Source organism: Poecile atricapillus, chromosome Z, assembly GCF_030490865.1.
Source record: "Poecile atricapillus isolate bPoeAtr1 chromosome Z, bPoeAtr1.hap1, whole genome shotgun sequence".
Taxonomy (NCBI): Eukaryota; Metazoa; Chordata; class Aves; order Passeriformes; family Paridae; genus Poecile; species Poecile atricapillus.
This window is the reverse complement of record NC_081289.1, coordinates 35248352-35271881: the sequence shown is the minus strand read 5'-3', so window position 1 is coordinate 35271881 and position 23530 is coordinate 35248352. Positions and strand designations below refer to the sequence as shown.

Genomic DNA, 23530 nt, shown 5'->3' with positions numbered 1-23530 from the left:
CATTTCAAAGATGCAGAAAGCTTACAGTTCTTTGGAACTTCTATGTCTGTTAATACTTCCACAAAATCAGGTCCAGGTTTTTAAAAAACACATAGCTCTAATTTAACAAAGCTACCAAGCAAATGCATGTTAATGATACTGGTACACGAGATTCTTGAACACATGATGTTTATAAGTGGAATAGAAAAGTGATAATGCAGTGTTTTAATTCATAACACGGATTTTTATTTTTTTTTTTGTAAGAATTAAAAAGCTAGATATTACTTTTAAAAAGCAAGGATATGAGTATGTTCCAAATAAGAAAATAGAATACAGTTTTCTGGAACATTATAAACAAATTATTGAAGATCATGTGCCCATTTGAGAAAGACACTATTAACACTAATATGAACAAGAATATTCTGTCTAATAGCATATATAATTATAAGGAGGAAAACCTTATTTTTTGCACTTTTATCTTGGCAAAATTTTTGTTTCAGTCATGTTTCAATAAACACGAAAAAATAAAAAATAAATTAAAATGCTTTTTTTAATAAAACCAATTGTTTTTCAAACATAATTAAATCAAAAATAGAAACTGCAACTGATGAAAATTATTAAAAATAATTTTGGAAAATAAATTACCGAATTAAAAGTATTCATATTCTTTGTAAGCTTTATTATAGCTTATTGTACGTTCATCTTCTTTCAACCATTGGTGACACACGGACTCAGACATGAACTTCTAACAGTGGTTTATCCTCTATAATGATTTTCCTTTTAATAGAGAAAAAGATAAAAACACTTTAGTGAATGCATAAATAATGCAAATCATTTTAATTGCAAGTCATATTTATCCTTAAAAATATAGTAACACTGGGACAACTTTTCTGGAAATACAGTTAAGAAAAAAACTAAATATGCTTTCTTGGGAAATTATTTCTCATTGGAGAACATATGTGGAAGGTTTAATCTCCAGATGAAGTGCCCGTATGAGGTCACTCACAATGTGTCTTATTCTAGTTATAAATCAGCATCTGTCTTTGAATGAAGAGCTGTAAGGATACCAGTGTAGCTGTGGACTTGGAACCTATACATTTACAAAATGTAAAGGTTAGATAACTGTACTCCTGAACCAGGAAGGCAATATCATAAATTTAGAAAAAAATAAGTAGTTCCCACTTTAATAAAGGAAGCTGATGAACAGTGTAATTATCAGTCTTTTAATATTTGGCACTGGTTAAGTAATTCACTGCTTGAGTTTTTTAGTCAGCCCTCACACCCTCATTTGCATAGATATAGTGGCTGTCCATCCAAGATTTTAATTTTCTGGCTTCTTAGGGAAGTAAATGAGAGTTCTTTACATCAAATAGGGATAAATTCTTCTGCCTACATCCTAGTCTGTGAGTGACTAACAAGACATATGTGACTTTATATTCTTGACCAGAACCTTGCCTTGAACACATTCAGCCTAAGTGGATTTGGTTTGAATAGAGATTCCCTATATTAAGACAAATAAACAAAAAATATTTGTATTTCACACTATGAAATAAGCAGCTTTGATACTTTGACTTAAAGCTAAAATTGAAAGCAATGAGCTCATGGCAAAGCTAGGTAAAATGCTAGTGAGGAGCTATATTTTGCAGTTTATGCAAAGTAAATTATAAGTTTAAAAAATACTACTGGTAATTTACCAAACCCCTTAAAAGGTGAATTGGTGAATATCCTATCATTTCAGTTTATAAAGTCAAAACATGAATGAAAATTATGTCACTTCTGATATCTCTGTTCCCACCCCCTGCCATCCCTTTGCAGTTACTGAAAGTTAAATATCCACAGTGAGCAAATGGACTTGATGTTAAGTGGTATTTGCTGGTTCAAGTATTCCTGCAGTTTACTAAAAACCTTCTAGCACCTACCATATTCACCTGTCAGTGATGAAAGGAGATTCTTTGAAAGAAAAAAAAAAAGGAATAATTAGGAATAACAGAGGTGATAACTCAGTGTTATCTGAAATTATGTTAATTAATAAATTATTTGATAGCTGATATGTTATCAGTGTTATCTGAAATTTCAAAGAGAAAAACAAAAAATATTTGTACCAAAAAGAAAAGAAAAAAGCTTTCAAATGTCTCATAAAAGCCCTGAGTTGAAGATGCTAAAAAGATACAACCTAAAAAGTTGATGTATGAGGGTAGAAAATAAAAAATTATTCTAATCCATGAACGTTACCATGCAACAATGATGGTGCCTCTGTGCACTCTTCCAATTCTGGCATCCTCTTCCTGATGATTCTGTGTTTGTAATTCAGCAGAATGGTCCAAAAACTGAAGGATCTCCAGAACTGTACATTTAATTTTTTTCCCATAATGCCACTGTTTTATTCTCTATCTTTAGATGTCTTCTGTGATCCAGAAGTAGGTAGTATTTTCTGAAAAATAATATCATAGATTCAACTGCTTTGGAATCCAAATCAGAAATTGCCGTTAAAATGTCATAAACGTTTTAATAGATCATATCAGTAAAAGACAGATAAGAGTAATAAGATTTCCATGTGTCGACTCTTGCATATAATGGTGATTTGTTTTTTTAACCTTACAGATTGCTAATTAGAATTGCAAGTAAAAATGATTGCATATTTTTAATTATGGAGATAGCACAATAAGCAACATTCATGGCAGCCGTAGCAAGCAATTTATGCATAATATATACTTCTACATGAATTTCATAACAAAGGATAGATTTATTTCCCAATAAAATAAATTTATTCCGAAGGTTATATTACATCCCAAAAGAGAAAACAAACCATAAAGTTAAAACTAATATAAAATTATTTCTTAAATATATCTGAAGACATTTTAAATAGTTGTACTCTTCATGAAAGTGAAGTAATTGCCTTTTTTCTTTTCCAAGAAGCCATAGGTTCAAAGTTTATCTAGAAAATCTTAAAGAAAATGTATTTTAAAATAATGATGAAAGACAGGAGTATCTCTCTTCTTCCCCAGGTAAAGAAATTTCTCAGCTGGATACTACTTTAGATGAGAAATTACAGAGCAAAGGCTTCACATACCAATGGCTTCATGCACAGCTTTTGGATTATGAAGCAGCCAGTTCCAGAAATACGAAGTGGTGAGGTCATCGCCTTTAAATTAGATTTTTTTTTTATTTTAAATTTGTCTTGTAAAGTGAAACCTAAGTTAATGGTTCTAAAATAAACATGACTTTGCAGCTAGCGGACACTACACCATATTTCCAGGTCCCAAATATGGCACACTTTAGAACTGGCAGTCATTGTATAGATACTTCTTCCATATTGAAATTGAAATTATAAAATGTTCAGAATCTTATAAAAAATAACTACTTAGTTTTACTTTAGCAATGCAGTGGGTTTTTGACTGCAAAGAGTGTAGAAAAAGGTGCTTATTCATAATATATTTTATAATGTTATTGATATACATTTTGGTTTTATGTAATTAAATCAACTGTAACATTAGCTATATTGTTAGATTTGATTAAGGAAGTTAAAAAAAATACTTCTCTTTTTAGCTAAATAATGTGTATTTATATTTTGTCTTCAAAATATAAACCCGGTGTTTACATCTTTATACTACACTGTACTAAAACGTTGTAAACGTCTTCCTTCTATGTTCAGTTTTGGTTATTAAACAGGTAAAATGTCAATACAATTAATGGAAAGGTTCATGTTGCCTAAACTAAAACGAAGGCATAGTAAGTATATTTTGGTCATAAATTCAATATAAGGCATTAGTATCTTAATGAAGTCATTAGTAGACACAATGCCAAGCATCTCTAAGAAAACCAAACAAAGTGTCAGTAAGCAAGCAATGGGTTTAGTATATTAATTTTATCATTATTTTCATTTAAAATGTATTTATAATTAAATGGGCTGCAAATTGTTCTGTCTTGTGCAGAAAAATATGCCACATATCCTGCTTGTATCAATGACTGTAGAAACTATATGACAAACATGTTCCTTAGGAAATATATATCTGGCATTGCAGAAATATTTATCTTTCAGCCGTGATCCATAGCAGAGAAATACTCAAAGTGTTTGTTTAAGATAACTTCCATGACTTATAATTTGAATGAAAACACTGGAATACAACATGTATACAACATAATGATGTTTGAAAGTAAGAAGACACAGAAATTTATAAAAGAATTTTCTTAACTATTATTGTGCTACCTCTGCAGGTGTATGCTATGTGGTAGTATTCTGACTTTTTTAAGGGTCATGATATCATTTTTTTAATGTGCCAAAAGTCCAACTGATCTCCATTCAAATTTCATTGGTAGACAATTTAGAACAGCTGACATACTTATTCAACTGAGAACAATTTTATTCCTACAAAAAGTAATATGAAACCTGTCTTTTCTACAATTTGTGTGAGCACATACAAAGAGTCATGCTGGTTAGAATAGTTTAACTTAATATTCTATTATTTGAATAAACACTTGTTAATTATTTTTTAAATCAAGTACAAGAAAATTAATAGTAATTGCTCTGATACTTTATCAGTTAATATTAATTTCTCTGATACATCTTAATCATGGAATTGTTTTAAATAATTAAGCAGGATCTTTCCTGCAAAGATTCTGTGCAGGTATTTTAGTGAGGCCAGTACAGTGGGAGTTACTGAAATTTCTATTCTACATTTTTCCCAGCTGTCGTTTTTTGCCTAAGATAGATCCTGCGATATGTGACAATAGACAAGTACAACTTGTGGTAAGAACTTGTTTCTTTGTGGGATTTTGCAGAATTCAGGTAATTCATGTCTGTACCTGGTGTAAAAACAGAAGAATTTCTGCATTAATATAATTCTGTAGTGTTATGTCTGTTTGGCAATCAAGCCATCCTCTGATGGAGATAAGAAGAAAATACTTTAGCACAGAAGCCCGTGGAGGTGCATTGGGTTCTAGCTTCATGATCTGACACTGAGTTTGTTTTTAAGACATCAAATGCTACTGTATGTTTACCAAAGCTTCTAAATCTGCATTTGCAAAAAAAGTTAAAAAAATAAATATGGTTCAGTACCAGCTACATTATTTACTGAAAACATGTATTCTTGTCAATTGAACAGCTTTAAATATTCTCCAATTCTGTATATAACATCCCTAAATCATTCTAATATGCCTCCAATGTCATTTATTGAAATGCAGTGAGTTGGAATTGTATATTAATATGGTGACATTATTAAAAACATTGCGTGAAGTCAGATTTATTCCTACAATTTCTTTTTAAAATCTTTTTAGTTCTTAAAATGGTGTCTGCTCTTTTCATGATTGGTTCTTTTTGCAGAATTTTAAAAAATTGGATTTTCTGAAACAGGTAGTCCAGTAAATTGGCAGGAAGGGAAATATGAGCAATTTAACAGTTTGAAGATTTACGAAATTGAAAGACTGTGTCAGAGATGCCCAGAAGTTCCTTTAACAGCAAGCAGTTGTGATACCTACAGGCCAATATATACTCACTCCATTTCTATATATATAGATTTTACATTTTGGCAAATTAACAATATTCTTATTGATAAAATTTTGTATGGTTTAAAAAATGGGGCAAAAAATTAGAAGCTTGGCAGAATTAGTATTTTATAGATGATGTATTAGTATTAGATTAGTATTTTATTTATATAGATGATGTAAAATATTGCATAAGAAGTATTTCCCAGTTAGATGATGTGTCATATGCCTCATTTGTTCTCTAAGCAATCTTGCCCCTTTCTACCCTCTTCCCTCTTTACCTTCACAATCTATGCAATTTATATCTTTTGGAAATAATTCCATAAAATTCTCAAATAAATGGTTTTCATAAAATTAATCTTTGAAGAAAATGTAATCCTTTTAAGCCCTACATGTTACTGTTGCTGTTTTCTTTAAGGCAGATTTTGTCAAATATTTTTCTCTGGCAAGTGTGTCCAACTCTTAGGTTGTTCTAAAATTTAAATGGCTGAAATCGTGAACCAAATGTTTGTTGTAGGGTTTGATTGCAGCAGCACCAATAGTTATTTGTTAGGTGGAGTCTAAAACAGTAAATTGAGCAAATCATAATTTAATAATGTTATCTAAATTACATATTATGTAATTATTGGTAAGCATATGTGCACATAGGTAGATTTTATGTTATTTACACTAAGCAGTTCTGTCCACAAAGTACTGCTGCAATCCCACAATGGTATTATGTGGTGTGCCCACATAACTGGCAAAGTTATGGAATTGTCACAGCCTGTGCCACATAATAACATAGCTGTTCCACATGAATGAAATACAGAGAAAAATGCAATAGGGTGTTCAGAAAATAGAAAATGGAATAAAATGTATCTCTAATGCAGAAAGCAGTACTATACAGGCAGGAAATAATGATGTGGTTTGTACACACAGACAGCTGGAGAATTTTGGTTTTAAAATTTCTACGAGTTCTCTCTTAAAGGTTGAAATGTGAACATACTCCTACTGCTTTGGCACAGTAGCTTATTTAAAAGCTATGAAATCATGATAAAAATCAAGTTAACAGCTGCAATCATTATCAAAAAAGTTATTGTAAACTGAAAGTGGAAAATATATTTTAAAAGCAAAGAGTGAGAGAGAGAGAGAGAGAGAGAGAGTGTGAGCAAGCATAAGAAGAGGAAAGCATTCCTTGGCATTTCCAGTAGTTTATTTGATGCCATATGCTCAATCATCAAGTTTTCTGATGCGCTATACAGTCCCTTCTTTTTATATGTTCCATAAGTGTTCCCTGCATTCTGAAAGCTTCATATAATTTTCTAAATTATATTTTTGCACATTCCAGTAATTTAAGTCTTTCTTTTTCATGGATACAAAATTGTGTTTCAATGGTTGCATAAAAGAGTAAAGTCTTCTCACTGGGGATTATTGCTTTGTAGTAACCTGCAGTAAATCTTAGACCTTATTATGTTAATCTTGGTCATTTTGGTGATTTTTCTCACTAGTAATACCATAGCAGTGCTCAGGAAGGCATGCTGACTTACAGTTTAAACTATTTTAAATAAATATGATTTTGTGGAATGGCAGGTCGGATAGACTTCCTGATTCTGTTTTTCTGAAGTTTAAGTTACCTACAGGGTTAAATCCTTTCACTATTGATCAGTCTGTCCAATCATTTAGATGCAACTTGAATTCAAATGCACCTTTTATCTCTGAAGGTTAGGGAACTTCTTGATAATTTTACCTAGAAACAGACAAATATACAAATGCAAAGCTGTCTTCAAGGCAAAGATTCCTCCTGATTTATATTAATTTTCAATTAATTAAGAAGAAAGGTTTGTGGTAATAAAAAAAATAGCAAAAAGTGTGAAGAGTTAACTGTGATGATCACTACAGATGGAAGTCCAATACTAAGGACTGCAAAAAACTTCCGGTATCCTAAATTTCTTCCAAATTTTGGTTCTAACTCATAAATGAAAATGGGAAGGTTTTAATTAACTTCAGAGGACTTTCAGTCAGCTTCTTTAAAAGGCCAGAATTAAGTTTGCTTCAGTAATTAATACAACCTTAAATATTACTTTGACTATAATTGAGTGAAAACACTTATCTTTATTTGAAATAAAATAACAAATATTTTACATCAGAGATCAAGACAGCCTTATTAAAATCTAGCATATAACCTGAATATTGTCTACAAGATGATGAAGCCTTAGTTTCTAGGATGGTAGGGATTGGATAATAAAATCATGGAAAGGCTAGATGTATAAAATTCTGTGGCCTCCTGGGTCTTTGGGAATTGGGACATTAAAAAACTTCTTTTGTGTGTTGAAACAGGTTAGATAGAAATAAGAATGATCAGTTCCCTTGGTTTGAATCTCTTTGAGCATCACAATCATTGTATTATTTCTACTAGTGAAAGACTAAAAGGTTTTAGTTTAAAGACTTTGGACATAAGAAGCTCTCACAAGCTTAAAGCAACTGTAAATATTAAGGCCAAAGAAAAGAGAAATTATTGGCAGGGTAAAACTTTCTTTTTCAAAGTTTCTTGGCTCTGCTATGGAAGAGAAAATAAAATATTGATGTTTACAGCAATAATAAAGACTAGCTGTGCAAAGGAAAACTTTAAATTCCTCATCATTAAACATATAAAAGTAAGCATCAGAAAACAAGGGATAAACTTTCTGTGCAGACACAAAGGGTATACAATCACTAAGGAAGAGTGTAAAATCTCTGTATCTTTAGGGTTTTTGGTTTGAAAATGCATGGACTTTTTAATGAATTTTACATTAAACAGTGACTGAGTAAAGACAAGGAAATGAAACAGGTCTCCATTTCATCTGAGTTCTCTCAGACTGGACTACAAAGCCTGTCTGCACTGGTGCGGTGCTGCTTTTGGTACAGTGAGGTAGTTTGAACAGGAAGTCTGGAAATTGTCTCCTCCAGAATGGCCTACAACTTCATGGTAACAGCACTTTCCTGAGAAAAAGGGAGCTGTGGGCTTTAGCCCCCCGAGGAAGGAGTTGAGACCCAGTCTTTTGATACCTGGTTGAGCAGTCTTGCTACTACAATGTTAGGCAAAAGTTTAGTTCACATTACCACTAGCAGAGTCTTTCCTTTTGTATAGTTTGTTTTTATGTTAAAAAAGAAATACCCAGTTAAACACCTAGCTTCTGAAAGACACCTAGCTCTTCACCCTAGCAAGGGGAAAGACTTAATCTGCTTTTCTGGACTTCACTTCTGAAGGTCCAGACACTGGAGAAGTATACCCTTACATTAAGTACTTCCAGTTGACTGACTCTGCACTTCGGATTTTGTAGATTGTTCATCAGCAGTGTCTGATTTTTCCCCATCATTGTTATTGGCCCTCAGTATCTAGTTATTGTTAGAGGCTGTTTTTGGTGCTGAATAGCTTTTCATTACATTCTTCAGTAAATGTGAAGTTGTTTCTGCAAAAATAACAATCTGCAATTTACAGTGGGTGGTATCTTCCAGGTCAGTTTTTAAACTTTGCCCTACATGTTCCCAAACAGCATTGCTAAAATGAAATATGATTTTCATTTTTCTTTTGGCATACTTGTGTGCAGGTAACATGCCTCATGCCAAAACATGCCACCGCTGGATGTTAGAAGTTTATAATTAATATAATACTCTTGCCTAAAGTATAATTAAAATGCTGTCTGATGGTTATGGTTAATTAGCAAAAAACCTAAAAGATTAAATTACTCACTGGGCCCATGACTGATTGAAGTGTCCTGGATAAAGCATAAATATTGCAGGAAATAATCCAATATGACATCTCTGACATTCAACTATAACTTAAATTATAGACTGGTCAGTAAATGATCTTAAGCTGTTTAAGGTTTCATCAGCCCTCTGCTAGATTGATTTTCTTCAAAATTACTGTACTAAAATGTTTTCTTTTGTTGTTGCATTGACTCAGATCACAAACCACAATTTTAAGATCGGCTCTTATTTACAAAAATGCTTTGACATAGTGCATTTGTTCAGCCTAGGCAACAAAAAAGGATTGTGGTATCATTTTGAAGAAGGTTGTTTGACAGACCCTGTTTGTTTATTTGGAGTAATGTGAGCTACATTCAGAAAATGTTATATTTTGTTTCATGATTGTGTACATTCTCTCCCACTGCTTCCAGGCAAGCCCTGTAAGCAGAGAAGACATGGATTTAGACCTTGTTTCCATGGCCGGTGGAAGTGCTTTGACTGAGAACAGAGAAAAAAATAAGCCGCCACACAGACACTCAGCAAGATCCTCAAGTAAGTTATGGTTCTTCTCAATATCAGTATTAAAGATCACTTTAAAATGCTAAGTAGAACTGAACATGCTTGGAATACTTAATAACACATGCTGCTTATCTTTCTGTTTCTTTTTTTATCTAAAGCCTTTTCATACATTTGCTAGAGTTCTGTTTAAAAACTTTAGATCAATAGACTTTCCTCTTGTGATTTTAATGGGAAGTTCCTCGTGATTGTATTGTAGCTCCTCTCATTTCTGGGTCCTGAGAAATTTTCTTTTCCCTAAAGTATGAAAAAGACTTTTTTTTTAATCTTTCTCTAATTTTTTTTTTTTTTTCCAAAAGAGCTTTGGAAAATGCATGTTTTGTTATCTGAGCTCCAAAACACATATCACAAATCACGGCACAGATTTCTGCCATGTTGATTATCAGTTATGCTGTAGTATATGATCCCACTGAACTTATTATACTCAGTAGTAGAGGATCCTTTTAAAGCCTTATGGTTTTATCACTCTAATACCTTGGAAGGTAACGAAAGAATCTATATAGAGAAAAAAAAATAATTCTTGAATGTTATAAAACTATAGAATATTGTTTCATGTCTTATTTTGTGTAATATAACTGAAGAAATGCTAATATATTTCTGATAATATGATGTACTATTTTTTTCAAATAAAGAAAAACATAAACCTCCCAAAAGCACATTACAGAAAACATAAGTTGTATAAAGTAACTTCTGGAAAATTATCAAAATTCCTAAAACTTTTTAAGTAGTGAAGTTCTTCATTCTTGAAATTTTGTCAAAATAGGAATCGGGTACTTCATATAATTTATTTATATAAATCGCTGGATTTACTTTTTGATTGTTTTCATATATGCTGAATTTCCACTTTCAATAAAAAAAATTAAAATTCAAGAAAAACATGTAAAAATACTTGAAATCTCTGTTTTCCTGACATACTTTGTAAAGGCTTTAGAATAAAGATTTATTTACATTACTTCACCACAAGCAAAAATTAATGGTGACTCAATATGTTTGTGCTTATTCGTTTGATTTACATTCCTAAAATTAGATTACATAAAATTCATCATAATAGTTTAATTGTACCAATGGAGAAAGAACATAATTCTGTCTTTGTGCCTGCCATCTTAGAAAAGAACAAATTATGTCCTTAGTTTTCTTGTTTTTCTCCATTGGCTAGTGATGAAATTTAAATTAGATGAGATTCCTAACTTCTGAGATCCTGAATTTAGGTGAGACAACTTTAAATTACTGATGTCAATGACAAAATTATCATTATATTCATACATCCAGAATAGAATGTGTCCATACCTTGAATAATTGGGTTAAATAGTATCCACTTCATGCATATTAGTGTATAACTTAGACTGTAATCTATACTGTAACTCCATTCAAAAATAAATTCATATGAACTCTTTTGACATGTAGAACTTGCCTGTGTGGATCTTGGGAACAGATTTTTCTTTGGAAAAGAAAAAAGTGTCATTGCATTAGACCTTCAGAAAGGAGTGATTAGGAAAGGAGCAGGAAAGAACAACCAACAGGCAGAGTCATAAATGTGGGGGGGCGGGGGTACAGAGAGGGAGAGAGTTTACAATGTCTGTTATTATTGGTATACTTTTAAAATTGGTATACTCTACTACACCATACCTACGTATTCATTTTTATTTCTGTAGTCCAGGAACTAAGGAAAAAAAAAGCCCATATCTTATGTCTTTTTAAATATGTTTCTGCATATGTGTATATATAAATTTTATCATTGTGGATTTAAGAAATTAAACAGTGATGATACATTCAGTTGCATTGCTTATGGTATATAAAACCAAACATTACTGTCACCTTTGTACATTTCATATGCAGTATAGAAACATGTTCACTACATTATTTTTGTTTGCCAAAGACTGATGCTTTTCAGTATAAATCATTAGCCCCATGATATCCTGAATCTGAAAACACTAGAAATTTACCTTTACTGAGAATGTATTTGTTATGAAATGCTTTCTTGTTCTATAGTCTCTCTTGGTTTTGCCTTCTGAAATATTAAATGAAGATGCCTTGGAACTGTTTCAGTGCTTTAGTAGGCATGTTCCCTTTGATTTAACCTGCAGTTGTATTGCAGACTATTATAAACATGCTGTGGCCTTAGACTTGCTGTCATTTTAATAAATTCTTAAATCAAGTTCTTGTGCCATGTTTTCAGGAGATCTCAACCTCAATGATTTGACAAGCTTTAATTAATAAAGTGTCACTGAGTTCACTTTCCAACATCCATGGTTGTGGTTGCTCCTCAGAATTCAGTTATTGTTAGGGATCAAGAGCTGTTTTTTGGATGTATCATACATGTTCCTTATATGTATCTTGTAATTTAGAAATTGTATCAATAAATTGTTGAGATCTTACAGGCTGAAAACTCTAGAAATACAAAATAATGGATTCTTAAATATATTTACTAAAAAAACCCTGTCAAATCATGTGATACTGATATAAAATACCTTTCATAGAAAGGCTAAGTGAAGATTTTAAGAAATATTTCTGTGAACTTCCCAACTTTTATGTTTTTTCTGTAGGTCTTTTTTTCCAAAGGCAGGTTCTTTGAATTCTGGATTAAACCATTTTAAGTTTTTTTAAAAGCCAAATTTCCTATTTTTTCTGAAAAATTTGTATGGGATAGATTAATCCTAAACTAACTTAATTCTGTGCCTTGACAAAGCTAAATTATAATTAAATTATAATTATAATTACTAATAAAAGGAATGCTTTTAACATAGTATATTTCAGTTTAAGGAAAGTGTTTGTTTACTTAAAAGTATTTGATTTGCTTCCCTGTTACATGTTCAAACGGAAAACTAACTGTTCATTAAATTGGCCAAATGTTTAAAAAAAAATGTATAACCTAAAGAAAGAATAGTCATTGTTCAGCTGCAGTAAATAGTTATCTGTCTAATTTCGGACTTTGCTTCTGGCAATGGCCAGCACATTATGATCTAAGAACATACTTATGTTTTAGAAGGAATATAATGTTCCTTCATAGTGACTGCCTTTTTCTCCCTTGTAACTAGTTTTTCTTTTCTATTTTTTGATGTTACTTTTTTGGGGTGAGGCTGGTTGGGAGGCAGGCAGGACTGACCATTCTTTATCATTTTTATTAACTTCATAAACATTGGTGTGAATTTCTGGTTGCATTTTTTGTTTTAATACTTTCCTGAACACTAGTATTGTAGTCAGAATTAAGCTGCAAGATGAGCACAGAAATATTTTACAAGAGTTAGAAGTTTAGCATTTTTATACCCAGCTAGAAAGCATGGTTCTTTGTATATCCTAATATCCAATTTGTGAGTAGGCTATGACAATCAACTACCTTCTGTCATCCTAATCTGTTTCTGGCCAACCAATGTTGGACATATAAATGAGTCTCCTACATATTTACATTGTCTAACTGTCATCACAATTTTGGGGTTTTCTTTTCTCTGCAAATTTAAACTTTATGTTCATTATATTTGCCTTGGGAACTGCAGTCTTCTGACCAAAATTTGAAAGGGAAATGCAATGGGAGCTGTGCATCTGCTATTTAAATACTGCTCAGAATTCTTAATTCTTTTCCTCCCTGAATTCTAGCTTTTCAGGAAGCCTCTGATATCAGTAAAACTGATAAACTTTCCAGGAAAAAATAATTCAATTAATTAGAAACTGAACCTCGTCATTCCTTTGTTACCCTTAGTTCAAAAAGTAGGCCCATGTATATCTCCGGTAAAAAAACATTTGTCAGTTCTTGTTCTCCAGTAAACAAAACTTTATATTCTGCTAGTCAGTGAAAATGAACTAATGAAGTTTAAATATGCCTTTCTTACAGTGTAAAGTTGTCCATCTCAGAAAAAAAAACCCAGTAACTTTTATTTAGCTTTCTTTTCAAATCTTACTCAATTCTTTTTGCTCTTGACAGAACCCCCACCTTGTTTTGGTTTTTTTGCCTCCCTTTCTTTCATAATGAGTATTGTTAGAAACCCTTCAACTTTGTCATAAGCAATGTATGGTACAGACTCACTTTACAAAATTCCTTCTTTCCTGTTCCTTTCTTCCTAGCATCACTATTGTCTATATATTCTAGTATTGCTGTCTTTCATTCAGGATGTGTAAAAACTCTCTGTGTAATCAGTATCTCATTTTTAAGCTCTCTATGAATTTGCTCATATTTTACCAAGGGGTTTCTTGTGCGTATTTTTTTCCTGCATACGTATTTTTCTGTGTATTGGTTAACTATCAAGCAATATATACCTAATCTTTTTGAACACACTACAGAATGACATCTTACAGGATACTGCTTAATTCACTTTGAGGTTGCATATTAAAAAATTACCTAAATGCAAATTTTAAAAGGCATGTAGAACTTGCTTTCATTGAATATAACAGGCTAGGGAGAAAATATGATACATGGTCTCATGTATTTTCATCATCTGTGTTTCCAGTTATGAAAATAATTCAAGAACAGATGCACAGAGACATATTCTAAATTTTAAGTGCTTTTTTACAGCCTCATACTCTTCTAGTAGGGTTTGGGAGTTCTTCAGTGTGGAGTTTTTTTTAAGAGAAACCAGCTTAACAAAAAAAATTCAATTTTGAGACACTGGTTTATAGTTCACTTTTCCACTTAGAACCATGGGCCCATTAGATCAGTGATAAGGATTTCTTATGTCTTATGATTTGAGTAAATAAAGCAGTTTTATGTTTCCTTTGCTGTGGGATGTTTGTTAAGTAGATTAAAAAATATTTCTCAAGTCAGTGCACTGAAAGATCCAGTAATTTATGTTGGGCTACTTCAGATTGTTGCACTGGATGGTAAAGATGTGTCTGTAAGACCATCTTTCCCAAGGCACTCTTTCTGTCCTTGTTTCTTTTCCTTCTAATTTGTCTCTTTTTCATTGCTGTTTTTTCCACATCTGTGTTCCGTAATCCTTTCTTTTACTATGACTGGTTCTTGTTTCTGTTCTCCAACTTATTGCAGCATAAGCTTCCTCTCCCATCCACTCTTCCTTCCCACACATGCAATCAGGTCTTCTGTTTGTTTCTACAGATACCAGTCTGATTACTTTTTTTCCTCTCACTCTGTGTTTCTTTTTGAAGCCAGATTATTCTTGACAGTATTCCTCAGATTCATTATCTAGTTTAGACCTCCTCCAAATATGGCCTAGTTTAGTGTACTGTTTAGGCAGATCTTGAGCCCAATCTCTTAATGTACTTTATCTTTGTGTTAATTCTTATTATTACCTGTATTTTCACTTATTTTAGTTATGTTAATTCCAAGAGTTAGGAACCATCTAGTGCTAATGCACTTAATCCATCTTCTTTGTTCTTACACAGCTTTCCTGTGCCAATTCACAATTTTCTTCTTCCCCATGTTTTTCTCCCTGGTCTGTGTCAGTCTCTTTGTCAAGTCATTCTAGTCTCTTGTGGCCAGCTGTGTCAGGGCACTGTTTACCAAGCCAGCTTTAGTTTCTCTCACCTTGATTCTTAGTCAGTCTCATTTCTTTCTTGGATTTCAGTTGCAGCCCTTTGCCTCTTCTCTCAGTCTTCTTCCTGTAGGAGTTTGGATTCTTACCCTCTTCATGGTTCCTGCAGCTATTCTCCATCTGCCACAGACAGCATGAAATGAGCAGGCTTTTGAGTTCCCTGACTTAGCACGATCTTCAACATTGTCTTTAGGAATAGCCTTGCTTAGCTCCATGTAATATCATGGTAAAGCATATTTCCATGCTGACTGTTATTTTAGTGAATGTAGTCCAAAAGATCAAGAATTTCTTCTCTGATCATGGGAAAACTTCAATTTGTATATACTTGATCCAAATCTGGACATATCCTAAAAGGAAGGCTCTTTTATTTGGTAGGTTTCAGATCTCCTTTGCAAAGGACAACATAAATATTTTACATATTTTCTTAGAAGTGACCAACCTTGCGGAAAATTTCAAGCAGATGCTCAATTTCATCCTAAATGGTCAAAACTGGGGAAATAGATGAGCTGGTACACAAAATAGATATTGAGCTTTAATAAGCAGTGGTGCTGAAAGTCTTTCTTTTAATTAGAAAAGAGCTGTTTTTTACAGGAATATATTTGGAACACTATGTTTATTATGTTTATTTTAACTGTATGGAATGTTAATTAATAAATGTTTTTAATATGTTCTTGTAAATGGTTATCTCTTTCAACTCCATGTGACTGAGTCACGTTTTAGATTTCAGATTATTCAAGTATGTAATTGTCAGCATGATGTAGTTAGAAGAGCATCAATGTTTGGTAACCAAAGAAATTTAAATTAATTGTTTCTATAAAATTTTAGAACTAGTCTGTAGTCCTACCAACATGAAATCATGCAGATTTACAAACAAAATTCACCATTTACCTAAAAGAAATTAATCATGATTATATTTTTTCTGCAAATCTCCATACAAAAAGGAGATATATCTTTACATAACATGCTTTATTTCATATAAATTGGTCCCCAGACTTTTCAATGCTATTTAAATATAATTTTGCAATTTAAAAAATATAATGTAAAATTGCAGCACAATACATACTTTTATGCAAAGAGTGCAACTTAAAAAAAAATCCAACTTCAAGATAGCCATAAGTAACATTATTAAAAAGTTAACTTTTCTGATATTGTAGCATTTACCTTTTTCACAGACCTGCTGAACCTACCATCTTTCCAGAGCTTAAATTGATGTAAATGCTTTGCTGCTAAGGATTCGTTCTGGTCACTTTCATTAAAATCTTGAGGTTTTTTTCTCCATCCCTTCTTATGCCGTATTTGCTTTTAAGTAATACAATATGTTAAGGACTTTGGAATAAATTATATCTCCAGACACACAATGTTAGGTGGATTGATAAATGTTCTATGACGTCTACTATGCATCATAAAATTCTATCATAACCTTTTTAACAAAGCTTTTCTTCTTGGACACCAAGAATTTCATTCAAAGCATATTACATATTGCATTACTTATCAAAACAGTGGATATGTAAACCTTGACATTTGTTAAAAGACCCAGGCTTTAACCAAAAAAAGACCAGAACAAATCGATAGCAGAATACAGATTAAACAACCAAAAAGTGACTGCTTGGAAATAGAAGCATGTGACATTATGCCAAGACAAGCTTTCAACACATACTCAAAATAGTTTTTTGATATATACAGGCATCTGAAAGTCTCCCAGACCGTACTGGAGCTTCATATATTAAATTGTTACAAGTAAATGAATGTACAGTAAAAAAGTGTTAAAGCCTGTCTTCCAAAGCCTGCTTTAGTATAGGAGAAATTAAATTGCTTTTCTTGGCTAAGTTTAGTTCCCACATCAGTGGGTATTAGAATAACCATGTACCATGTTAAGTTATACTTAATATACTTGCCAAGTTCTATTTAATTCTAGTACAAGTAATGGTAATAACAATAGTTGTCAAAAATATCAGTACTGTATATAGTAAACCAAATATAATTGTTCTAATTCGTGTTTAGTAAACATGTTAGTTTACATTTAATATGTACCTAATTCTATTTAGTAAAGATACTAAAGATAGTATCTTGAAATTGTGTGACTCTTTCTCTTGCTGCCTTTGGGCAAGGCCCACTAAAAATACACTTAAGGAACATAACATGAAATAAAACTATTGTGATTATGCTTACAATTATTCATTAAACACAAATGCACACGTACATACCTATATGTGTATGTATGCATATTAATGAAATATTTGCCTCTATATAGCAAAATATGACTATAAATGTCACCTTTATTTTACCAATTAAGAAATTATGATAGTAGTATTTTGATTCACTCATGTGCTAGTATGTGAACCATTCATTTGCAGGACACATTGCAGTTTAGGGAGATTGCAAATCCAAGCATGCCATAAAAACTGTTCACATCATTAGTAATGCTGTAAGAGAAATATGTAAGGTCCCTCAAAGAAAAACCCAAATCAATAAATATAAGAAAAAATATAGTAAGGATTCATTTTGATATGTTTTGGGGATTTTCAGGAAATTGGGTTTGTTGGTTGGGTTTTCTGTGTGTGTTTTGGATTTTTTTGTTTCATTTTTTGTTGTGTTTTGTTTTGTTTTTTTAACAAGACTATGTTTTTAAGGAACATTTATAGGTTCAGTCTATTAATTCAAAGGACCATGGTCATCCCTTACCAGACTCTCTTGTCTTCTCTCATTCCCTTGATCTTGACAAAATTCTAACCATTTCCTAATGGAGGTATCTTTAATGAGTATTTCTGAAGAAAATTGCCTGTTTGAAAATCAGAATCAGAAAATCTGTTGTAAACACAGATATTAACAACAAAGTCGTGGATTTTTTTGGTTTATATATAACTCTTTTTACTTCTCACAAGATTCTACCTAGATGCTTACTTTACACTTAAGTGCAAAGCTGCTTTTACTTGAGCATATATGCAATACTCATACCTAGATTTTCACTAGAGTAGCAAAAAGACATGAAGTAAAAGAAAGTCACAGTCACAGTCATTTTGATTGATCATATATATGATCAATCAGTAAATCCTATATTTGCAATGCATTCCATTCATTATTAGATTATCATTATTGGATTAGATATTAGGAAATTTTTTTTCACTGAAGATGTGGTCAAGCATTAGAGCAGGCTGACTAGAGAAGTGGTGGAATCAGCATCCCTGGAAATGTTCAAAAAACATGATGTGATGCTTAGAGACATGATTTAGTGGACTTGGCAGTGCTGAGTTAATAGTTGGACTCCATGATCTGAGAGGTCCTTTCCAACTTTCATGAATCTATAATCTTATTCTAAAGTTTTCCTTAATCTTTCTATTTGGTCTTGCATTAAACTCTAGGAGAAAGAACGACAGCAAAACCCTTTCTCATATTTGATTAATTCTTTCTTTATAAATGAGGTTTCTTTGCTTTAGGACACAATTTTTCCATCATAAGTAGTATTGAAGCCACTAGCAGTTACAAGAGCCACCAGTGTAACATCTGAGAAATAGCTGTGACATGAACAGAAGTAAGCAAACTGCACTGTGCTGGTGTGATTTCTCTGTCCTTGAGAATTCTTCTTCAGGGAATAGCCTGTTGGTTCTCCATGCCAGCTCTGTCTTTCATCACTTCAATAAGACCAGAGCTGATAATAATACCCATCTCTTAGTACTATTTAGTAGATATCAAAAGTGCTTTATCAGAAGTGCAAACATAATTATGCCCATTTCAAAGATGGAAAGATGGGATGTACAAAGGGAATGATTTACAGTGATTTACAACAAACCCCTCAGTAGATATTTCATTCCAAATCAGTTGATCATTCTCTGCAATGGCTTTTCTTTTCTCTGGCTGAACAGTGCTGAGAACTGTGTAAAGGGTGGAAAGAAAGAATACAGAGTTACTCTGTGCTTCAATTCAGTTTGTCTAGGTCATAATTGTATAATAAAGTTTAAAGCAGATGCTGTGAAGTCTGAGACTAGATAAAAAAAAGAGAGACCCATGACTGTCAGACGTTGGGAGAGCCTCATTGGGAGAGATTTGTTAAACATGCATATAGCAGGTCTTCGGGATTTTGTAATGGAATAATAATACATATTTCGTACTCATGTAAGGGCAATATATTCCTTCCAATACATTGTATATAATTACAAGTGGAGAGGGAAAAACCCTATGTGTACAGATTACTGAAATCCACCATGAAAATACTATTTAGCAGTGCACAGAGGTTCATAAACAAGTGAGGTAGTTCATCCACAAATAATCCAGATCAAGCAGTTAGGATTAGGTTGACTGACTGTCTTCCTAGATTGACTCAATTACTACTAGACTAGTTTTCAAATTCATTATTGATAGGCTCTTTGTAGTCTCTGTTTTTACTCTGTTTTACAAATAATGTAATAAATTTTTTGTCAAAATATAGAAAAAAAAAATTCATATGTCTTTTTTACCTATGCTGTGGACACCGTGTTGAAGATGAGGGCACAGAAAAAGCATAAATGAGCCCCAGTTTTGTTTTGTGCTTTAAATGTTCAATAACTATTTCCTTTTTGTTTTTATTTTAACAAAAAATTCCAGTCTTAATTATTTTTGTTGTTTAACAATGTTTTCAATTTCCTAAAGTATTTCTTTAAATTAAAGGCATCCAATTTCAAAAATAGTATTACCATGTTGGATTTATTTTGAAGTTTCACTAATTAATCACTTAATTTACTAATTTGAGGGTTTCAATTTCAGTGAATACATTATGGTTCCCAGACAAAATAATTAATGGAAAGTTTACAGCTTGATTAAATATTTTCTTTACTCTTTAACAAAAGTCTTTCTGTACTAAGGAGATCTGCTACCATTTGAGGTGTTAAATAAAATAATCCAAAGGCAAGGAAACTGGGAATGCTGTAAAGGCAAAATATCATAATTTTAAATCTTTAGGAGATATATCTAGAGTAAATTATACATTTTGAGAAAAAAGGAACAAATTACTACATCGGTAGAGCCATAAGAAGATGAATGATGATAATGTTAAAAATACTTGAAACCTCTTGGTTGCCAAAAGAGACAACTGTTTAATAGATACATTTGCAATAATTTAAGAATTCATAAGAAAGGGAACTATAGTCTGGGAAAATCTCCTGACATTTAGATCTAGCAGGCTACAGGAAAGCATCTATGAGAAAACAAAGAAACTCTTACTCTTCGAAATTTATAGGTATGTTTTATATATTGGTACATAGAATGATGTTCTACTTTTTTGTCACTATGTATTCTGAGAAATGTAATTTTTCTATTGAGAAGTACTAAAAATTTAAAATATCTAAAATACTGAAACTATGTAGTTAATATTTTCCTTTGGTAAGTGGAAAATAATTCATAAAATATTATTTTATAAGCTAGGATTATATATATATGTGTATATATATATATACTGACAGGCATGAACTGCTGCATTGTGAACATGAGATCATTCTCTTGCAAAGTTCAGGTTGTCTTCCACAGATGTTTTCTTTCTTATAGATGCCAAAGAAAAATATTATCAGGTGTTCATTTATGTTAAAGAAATATTATACCTTTGGTCATGCCTACTGGTTATTTTATTTAAATAATTGTCTGAAGAGTTTTTTAGAAACTAAATTTCTCAAGCCTCTGTATGCATGATAATGAAAGTGATTGTTTCACATATTCCTATGTGTTCTTAAATTTTTCTGTGGCACCATGCAGCATCTAAGTTTAAGTATTCCTGAGCTTTGAACAAAAGAAATCTCTTTTATTTGGTCTAATATAACCACAAAAACTTGTTAATTAGCTATATCTTCTGAACTAGTTCTTCATCCACTTGAAGGATGAGTTTCTGTGTCAAAGGATTGAGCATCTCTGTAAGTGTTTAAGTTCAGAATGGACAGATAATGGCATTTCTAAAAATATGATCATCTTGTTTAGTAATTTTACTGTCTTTTAGATAAGGAGTTTATTGGTTTTTAAAGTACTGCCTTGTGAAAATACTTGTATTTCTTTTGAACGTGAGCCATACATAACTATAGAAATTGTGTGCTGTCAATTAGACCTAGAAATATTATTGCCTTGGAAAGAATATAATACAGTGAAATTTAGGGAGTTCTGGTTGGTTGGTTTTTAATTTCATGTCTGTTTTGCTGTTTAGAAAAGAATATTTCTACTCCAGAAAAATCATGTTTGGGTCCATCTCATAGAGAACGGATATCATTTCGAGACCATCCAGTGGAGCTAAGCGGAGGATGGGGAGCAGGCAAAAAAAGGCAAAAGCTTAAAAATATTAGCTGAATATTGGAGATAACTAGTTGATTTAATCAAACACAGACACACATATGGACAGCTCTGAATATCAATTGTTGTATTGTTGTAATTGTATCGTTGTATATTTCATTTATTACCAATAAACCAGTTTCAGTTAACTACTTTTGACTTACTTCATTATACATGGTTACAGTGGTTTGGGTTTTGTGGGATTTTTTGGTCAAAGTATTTTATACCTGTCAGTAAGTTTTCATAGTTTGTGTTTCCAATTGCTTATATGTTCATGTGGTATAGAATGCAGAACTGATTAACTCTACAAGGTTTGTTGTGCAGTGACTAAGTTCAGCTAAGCTAAGCTTGCTTATAAGAACTGGATGAGTCCAAATATAATAAGGATTCATGTGATGTATGTCACATATTGAAACACTGAATTCTCATTTTCTCACAAAATAAAATACATGCTTGCAAACTGTGTTGTGAGCTATAACAGCTGGCAATGCCATTCTTAGAGAAGTCTGTTTAGAATATTTTACTGAACCAGTATACAAATGATGAACATGCACTTTTATTAGGAATATAACTAGTCCTCTAGACCTTATATCATAAATTATTGTCATAATATGATAAAGCAACCTGTTATGGTTTTATACTTTCAAATACTTTTTCCTGGAGGATTTAAAAAAAAAAAATAATAATTTCATTCTGGGATAATGTAAAATTAGATCTATATGTCACTGTTAACCCAATTTAATTTTTTCAGACTCGTGTGTAAATGTTTTGTGGTGCAAGGAAACTTAGAGAAAAAGAAATACTGTTTCAACTGTTCATGGGTATCTAAGGCTTTACTTCTAGTCAATACTTTATCCATGAGCATAGGGGACAAGAAAATGATTGTCCCCTATGCTCAACAACAAGAAAATGTTCCTTGATTTCAAAGCCTAACATTATTTTAATGTTTTTAATGTTTGAGGGTATAAGTTGCTAACTGGATCTAAGAAAAGGCTGTCTTTGGTATTTCCTTGTCTTTGTAAGCTGCAACCCCCTGTAGATGGAGAAAGAGGTGGAAAGGGTAATGGGGCTTGAAAATTCAGTCAGTAAAAACATAAATTCTTGCATTGTGGCTGTTTTTAAAATGTATTTAAATTAACATGTGATGTTATTTTGTAGAGTGTTTTTTATGCTAACGTATATCTAACTATGAGTTAAAAGCAGTTATCTCCATTTTTGTGAATACTTGCATTCATTTTGAGGTAAAAAGATGATTGACCTTATGGAAAACCTCCAATAAATAATTTTACTTGTTTAAACAACTGTCCTGTTTTTATTATCACTTTGCTTTTGAAAAGTCAGTGCACCCTGTTTCAGAAAATATTTCTTTGCCTTTCTGGGGAATTATGGTCAGGTTGCTTAACCTGGCTATGGAAATGCTGTGGTTGTCAACAGGGTATAAATTGTCAGTAGGCGTTTATTTTGCCTAGTTAGTTTCCAAATGTATGAAGTTAGTGCTCAGCTTGATTTCAGGATCTGCAATATAATGACTTTTAACTTTCATCAACCAATACTGGAGCTTTTGTGGTTTTGCTTTTAACATCAAGGTTCTAAATTTTTTAGGGAAAACTTTGTTATTTCAAGATGTCTACCACTGCACCTTGTAGTATGTGTAGCCACTGTTACAGATATTGACTGTAAATCAAAATACAAAATCAAGAGGTTCATGGCTTAACACTTCTTGCAGATTGTTCCCTCTATTTGTCTAGAGTATCCATAATATACTGTTCATCACCAAAACTGTAAATAAGGGCTATTTCAGATTTTATGGGTCTTTCTATATCTATCTGTATATACATCTATATAGAAAAAAAAAATATCTGCTGTATAAAAATTATTAGACTTAATCTCTTTGTTTTCAGGGTATTTCTGAATGAGAAATACCTCCCAGCCTAAAAACAATGGTTTGGCAACATTTTTTTTTTTTTGCCTTTTATTTTGCAAAGATAAATGGTAGCTATTTAATATACAGTTTACTAAATTATAAATTG

General features: G+C 32.0%; 1 protein-coding gene across 1 annotated transcript in view; it reads left to right on the top strand.

The window, feature by feature from the left end:
* Positions 1-21518, top strand: part of LOC131572828 (leucine-rich repeat and IQ domain-containing protein 1-like) — a 103894-nt gene extending 82376 nt beyond the window's left edge. The window contains exons 24-27 of the mRNA XM_058826211.1: positions 2985-3108; positions 4666-4726; positions 9597-9717; positions 21379-21518. Coding sequence (XP_058682194.1) covers positions 2985-3108; positions 4666-4726; positions 9597-9717; positions 21379-21518 — 446 coding nt within the window. The remainder of the gene's footprint in view (positions 1-2984; positions 3109-4665; positions 4727-9596; positions 9718-21378) is intronic.
* The last annotated feature ends 2012 nt before the right edge of the window (positions 21519-23530 follow it).